Source organism: Enhydra lutris, unplaced genomic scaffold (genome assembly GCF_002288905.1).
Source record: "Enhydra lutris kenyoni isolate GAN:26980312 unplaced genomic scaffold, ASM228890v2 scaffoldscaffold21, whole genome shotgun sequence".
In the NCBI taxonomy this organism is placed as follows: domain Eukaryota; kingdom Metazoa; phylum Chordata; class Mammalia; order Carnivora; family Mustelidae; genus Enhydra; species Enhydra lutris.
The window spans coordinates 6591177-6597797 of record NW_019154105.1 but is presented as its reverse complement, the minus strand read 5'-3'; the positions used below and the strand labels follow the sequence as shown (position 1 = coordinate 6597797).

The 6621-nt window shown below is 56.5% G+C and overlaps 1 protein-coding gene across 1 annotated transcript; it reads left to right on the top strand.

Annotated features, from left to right (window-relative positions):
• Positions 1–1035: 1035 nt before the first annotated feature.
• Positions 1036–4487, top strand: LOC111149371 (starch binding domain 1). The gene is given in 3 exon segments (XM_022506389.1): positions 1036–1137; positions 1139–1229; positions 3097–4487. Coding segments are annotated over 3 exon segments (1035 nt in total). The 3' UTR covers positions 3939–4487.
• The last annotated feature ends 2134 nt before the right edge of the window (positions 4488–6621 follow it).

The following is a 6621-nucleotide window of genomic DNA, read 5'->3' as shown; positions in this document are numbered from 1 at the left end:
CGGTGAGGCCGGCGGCGGCCCCGGCCGCTGCGGGGGGAACCGCGTTGCCGGCGAGGGACACGGCGGGGATTCGGCCGCGCGAACTGTCGCTGGAGGCCGTCGGGTCCGCAGGGGAGGGCCGGGAGGACCGTGCGCCGATTTTCGGCGCCGCCGCGGGTCCTTGGGGGCTCCGGGAAGCCCGCACACCCGGCTCCCCGCGCCGCGCAGAGGGCCGCGGCCCCACTCGTCAGCCGGTCTGCGGGAGCCGGTCCCGGGGCGCACCCGGCGGCCCGCGACGTGCAAGCCACACGCGCCGGCAAGAGGTCGCGGAGGAAGGACGGCGGGACGTGGCCGAGACGGTGTCACCGACGGACGGACGGCCCAGTGCAGCCCTTTCATTTTACCGGGGGGGGGGGGGGGGGGGCGGCGCCGGGGGGCCCGGAGAGGGGGCCCCCCCCGCCCGCCCGTCGCCCCCGGGGGGGGGGGGGGGGGACGGCGCGGCCGACCGGAGGCCCAAAGAGCTCGCCCCACCCGCCCGGCCGCCCCCTCCAGCCGGAGCCAGACCCCGGCGTCCGGGACGCACGCGGGCCTCCCCCGCGTCGGAGTTCCCGGAACCCGCGTCTGGGGCGGCCGCGCCGCGGCTAAAGGCTGCGGGAGGCGGCGCCGAGGTGCGGAAGCCGGACCCGCCGGGCGCGCAGCCGGGGCGAGCACAAGGGCGCTGGGGCAGGGCCCGGCTGGCGGCGGCGGCGGGCGCCCTCGGCTCTCCCCGCAGGCCACACGCCGAGCGCTGCACCCGCGCCCCTGCCAGACCCGGGCGGGGCCGGGCGTGAACGCGCGGGAGGAGGCGGGCGCTCGAGTCCCCGCCCGGCCGGAGCCCGGGGCAGCAGCCTCGGGGCGGGAGGCGGGGCGGGGCTGGGGACGCGGAGTATTAGGCGCCGAGGACCGGCTCCGCGCCAGAGCGCCGGCAGCGGGGGCCGCGGGGTAGGTGTGGCTCTGCCGGCGAGACCCGAGCCCCCGTCCCTCGCCGTCGGCCCCCGCAGCGGCAGCCTCTCAGCCATGGGCGCCGTCTGGTCCGCCCTGCTGGTCGGAGGGGGGCTGGCTGGAGCGATCTTCGTGTGGCTGCTGCGGGACGCGGACAAGGAGCAGACGGACGCCCCTCCTGGGGGGGGCTGCGGGCCCGGGGGCCGATCCGGGCGGCGCGGGGGGACTGAGCCCCGGACCCTCCGGGCGGGAGCTCGTCGCCAAACCAGGTATTCTCCCTCCCACGTCGCGAGGGCAGGTCTGCCGGGGGCTCTGAAGTCCACCGGGGAGGAGGGGAAACCCACCCGGAGCTCTTCTCGCGGCGCTTTCCCGCAGACGAGCCTCCCCCGCCCTGGGCACGACCCTCCCCGGGCACGACCCTCCCCGGGCACGACCCTCCCCACGCCGGCATCTTCCCCGGCCGGTGCGCACGCGCCGGGCAGGTTGCTCGCCTCCGCCGAGGTCCCCGGGGATTCCGGCCCCAGAGTCCGAGGGCAGCGCCCCGCAGAGTCTCTGCGCCCGCCCGGGAGGACCGGTTCGGCCGTCCAGGGGGAATGGGCTCCTGCGCTCGGCGGCGCTGGGCGCAGTGCCGGCGGGTGCAGCGGGGCACCCCTGCCGGGCCTTCTGGAGGGAGTGCTTACGTTCCAGGGGATCCTACGACCCTCTTCAATCTCCGACCGAGCAGGGACACTTTCTCAGTACCAATCCCATAGCCGCACGTCCTCCCATCCCTCGCCCCTGGGGAGAGCTGGATTTGGGAACACCCAGGCTGTGAGCACCTCCCGCTATCCGGACGCTTCTGTCGGAAGGCAAAGTTCAAGTTGGGTCTCTGGCCACGAAGGCCTCAGCTGAAGCCTTAGGGCTGTATGCTGGCCGCTCATTTCAGAGCTGTGGGCGCTGACGGGGCAGGGGTGTCTGGTAGCCAGGGAAGGGACCCAACAGGGCACCCAACTCCGATGAGTAGAATTGACGTCCAGGGTTATGTGTGTACATGTGAGCGACTGTGTACTAGCCCAAGTGAGAGCACTGGCAGAAAACCTTCGCTTCCAGTGCCCTCCCTCGGCCAGCTGCCCATGCCTGGACTCCAGTCCACGGTGAAAATGACATCGGGACCTTTATTTTTAGTGGAGCCTGTGTTCATGTGTAGCCATTTGAAAATCTGCCTCTGTGTTTTTCCTGTGGTTGATTTGGGATGAGCAAAGAGCTCATTTATCTTCTTCTGAAAACCAGCCTCATGTTTTAGGTTGGAAGATTGGGAATTCCGGGTAATATTATGTCTCACACGTGAACCATTAAAAAGAGATAAAATTAGACAAGGCCAACCCCTAATCCCAAGAGAAAACCCCCACCTGTGCTGACTGTATGACTTTGGAGATTTCCATCTTGTAGGGAGCTATTCAGACTGACGGCCAAGAAGGAAACAGCTTTTAGGGAGCTTGGATTGTGCACTGTAAGAACATTAAAAAAAAGTGTACAATGGGAGGGGATGTAAACAGCCTACCTTTTGTTGAAGAGGTTCCTGCTGCATATGGGGTTGGCAAGGAGAAGCCAGCCCTCTCCCCCCACCATCACCCCCAACTCTGGCCCAGTGATTCCCAGGTGTCCTTTATATCCGCCACAGTGACAGCAGCTGGGGATCTGCCCACATCTGGGAGAGCTGATCCCCAGTCTGCACGCAGTTCCTAAGAGTACAAGTGTACTCCTAGGGTCTGTGGGGTAGCCATGCGGATCTTTGCCCTGCAGGCGGAACAGCATTTTTTGATGCTAGAAGCTGAACAACATGGCTGCGTGCCAGCATGGCCTGAACGGCGGAGACCATCGAGGACCAGGGCTGGGTTACAAGGCTGCATCTACAACCCGCCACTTCATTTACACTCTCGCGCGGGCACCCTGATGTACTAGATGTACATGCATATTCTTAGAATAGGCCGTTGGTTGTTAGGGTCTGACCTCTGTAATTAAGAACTTGCTTTGAGTCGGATGGATTCTGCGAGCTACAGATAGATAAGTGGTAAAGACTTCAATAACTAAACCTATTTTCTCAGCCTTTTTTCTCACAAGGACTAACACCATTATGTTTCCCGTCTTGTTTCTTAGAGCATCTTCAAGAAAGCAATGGATGTTTGGTTTCAGAGACCAAAGGCCATGGTAACTTGCAGGAAGCGGTATGGAGACAGCAGAGTCCTGGAAAAGACAGTGATTGTGACCATTCAAGAGAGCATGTTCCTTCTGGAAGGTTTCCAGACCCGGAATCTCTGGCCGCATCTGAGACTGGGAACTCTCGGGGTTACTCTAAAGTCTCAAGAAACGAAAGCCCTGAGTCTCCTGGAGGAGGATGGAGATTCCAGAAAGGAAAAGAGACTCTTGCTAAAGTAGCTTCCTGTTTGGCAGAAAAGTTGTATTCTAGCAACCTGGTCATTGACAGAGCCAAGGAGGTGAGCCTCACACAGCTGAGCAATCAGGACCGCGCGGACAACGAGGACTGGGAAATGGTGTCCAGGCACTCTTCTTGGGGAGATGTTAGTATGAGTGGCAGTCTTGAGGCTCCAGGGTTAAGTCCAAACCAGGGAATGGACTGTGGCCAAATAGGAGGTCAGGAAGTGGACATGAGACGACAAAAGGCAGGAGCGGCATCTTCAGGGTCTCAGCGAATCCGCATCCACTTCCAGGTCCATTATGTGCCGAGCGCTGGTTCCCAGCTCGTGGCGATAACCGGAGACCACGAGAGTCTTGGAAGGTGGAAGTCCTACATCACACTCCAGCATAGCAAGGATGGGTTCTGGTTCCGCTCTGTGCCCCTGCCCGCAGACACAGTGGTGGCGTGGAAGTTCGTAGTGGTAGACAATGGGGAGATCACCCGCTGGGAAGAATGCAGCAATAGGTCCCTTGACACTGGCTGTGAGGATAAAGTAGTTCAGAAGTGGTGGGGGATTCCCTGAGTCCGCTTTTCAAAGTACCAGAGAGGCCGCTGCAGAATCTGGCAAAGGCTAGGTCTGCGGAGCACACTGAGTGATTTTCGAAAAAGGAAGTAGAACTCCAAGTTTAGCCATCGGAGTTGTTTCAGGTTTGCCAGTGGCTTTTGTCTAATGTGCAGAACTATACATATGTAGGTAATGGCTTCAGCGCGCATGGCTGCTTTTCCCGTGGCCTTGATGCGTGGGGTTTTGCTGGTCCATCGTTCTTCAGGGCTTTGTCCTCCTGGGCGTGACCTGGCCAAGCCTCTAGTGTGGACAGGCCAGGACTCACACAAAGCCACCCGGCTGCAGAGGGCTCAGGCTCGAGCGTCTGGCTGATCCTTAAGCCCAGGAAGGGAAGCAAGCATCCTTCGAAAAGAGCAGCTTTCCTGTTGGTCCAGCTGGAGAAACTCCCCTTACTACACGCACACTTCATATTTAAGAATAATTAATGCCATATGCAATTGTGATCAGAAATATCTGGTCGCAAGATATGATTAGCAAGGATGTGAAGACTTTTTTTCTTTTTCTTTTTTTTTTTTTTTGCTTGATTTAACCTGTGAGCTATGGATTGAAGGTAGTGAGGAAGGCCTTGTCTTGATGGCAAACTGGTGTAGAAAAGGGCCTGGCCAGAGTCGGTCATTGGGAGGAGCCAGGGAGGAGAGGGAACAGGAATGGGATTGGGGTGTAGACTGAGCGAAGTGTCCCAACGTGTCCTGAGTGATGGTCCTAGAGGCCTGGGAGGTCCAGGTACAGCCTGACAATGGGGAGTGGGGATGGGGGGGGCACAGCTGTCATTTACCTCTAGGGCCTTTGTAGGACCATCTCTCCCCTTGCCCCTCCTCTCTCACCAGTCTAGACGGATAGGACTGGTCCACAGTAATCATTTCTCCTGCCCTTTCCTTTCATACCAGTAGCTATCTTGGATAACAAAATTATAATAGGACAGTGATATAGATGTACATCTTTGTTCTGAGAAGAAATAAAACATTTAAACTTTATTATAACTGAACAAATAAAATCTGAGTTTTAATATCTTTATTAAGTGTCTGAATTACTTGTCTAAACCTTAGTACCATAATAGCTTAGATGTAAAATATCATACCTATACTTTCCTCCACTAATAACACATATGTAGAAAAAAAACAAACATCAAGAGGCAAGAGGGGTCCATTTTTCTCCTCTCTTTGGAGAAAACATTTTAGAATTAAAAAAAAAAAACTTTACCTTTGTTTGTAAGGACATTATGTATACCCGTACTTGAATTTTTATATGTTAAAACAACTTGTAATAAGTATAACATCTTTTGGCGAAACAGTGTTTAATCTTGGTTATAGGTGGTCTTTGCTGAAAAGAGCATAAACCCCATAGAAAATATATTGGGAAGTGCTTAAAAGAACATAATTCTTGGCTCATGGCACTTGTACGTTAAATTCACATATATGTTTTATATTCTTCAGGATGAATTTCATATTTTACTGGTAAGATCTTCTAGGGCATTTACCCTTCACCGAATGCAACATTTCTATTAGGTAAAATTGAAGGTAAAACAATTTACAATAAAAATATCTTGAGAGTTCTTTGACCAGCAATTTTGTTACCTGATGAAATAAAAATTAATCTTTCAGTAAAACCAACTGAAGTAAAAGATACAGTAAAACCAATTGAGGTAAGATACAGTATTAAACTGCACATTTTAAAAAATCGTTGTAAAATAGGACGTGCTTAGAGCATCCACGCTGCCGTTTAGAAGAGAAACGGGAGGGTTTGGGTGATGATCTGTGCTGGTGAGGACTGATGCCTTCTGCGGTCACCGGCAGACACCAGGCGTGTAAAGAAGGCTGCAGCAGGGGGCGCCTGGGGGGCTCAGTGAGTTAAGCCTCTGACTTTGGCCCAGGTCATGATCTCAGGGTCCTGGGATCGAGCCCCGCATCGGGCTCTCTGCTCAGCAGGGAGCCTGCTTCCCCCTCTCTCCCTGCCTGCCTCTCTGCCTACTTGTGATCTCTATCAAAGAAATAAATAAAATCTTAAAAAAAAAAAAAAAAGGCTGCAGCAGAAGCCAGTTTACTGCTAATGAGCAGTGGGTGTTTCTGGTAGAAGGACGGCTCCCCCTGTCACCCAGGCTGCTTCTGTGCTGAGGCTCTGCATCCCCTAGGACCTCTCTGTCCACCGGACCCAGCTCATGGAAGGGGATGTGAAGTGAGGAAAGACAAAGGCTTAGTAAAGCTTCTGGCCAGAGTGTGCCACATACTGCTCTGACCAGTGTGAACCCATCAGGAGACGTGAGAGCAGAGGTGGGAGCCGAGAGCCCCTGCAGGGCAGCCGGGCATCCGGAGATCTGTGCGGTGCCCGGGAGTGTGGACTGTTCTGGACGGCCGTCCTTCGCCACACTGTCCTGCGGTCTGGGCAGGAAGACAGAGAGACTGATGACAGGGGTGCAGCTGAGAGCTCCCCTCAGGGGACAGGGCGGGTGGCGGATCAAGCCCTGGAGGAGACTGCAGAGCTTCCAGGCCGGCAAACGCATCTAGCTCCCGGGAGGGCGACGTGCCCGAGAGGGTGTGAAGGCTTTGCGGCCGGGACTGTCTCACTTTGCCCCGCGCATCCCTCCCAGTTCGCAGCTCCAGGGCTGCTTCCGTGCAAATACATCGGTAACACTCAGTAAAACACT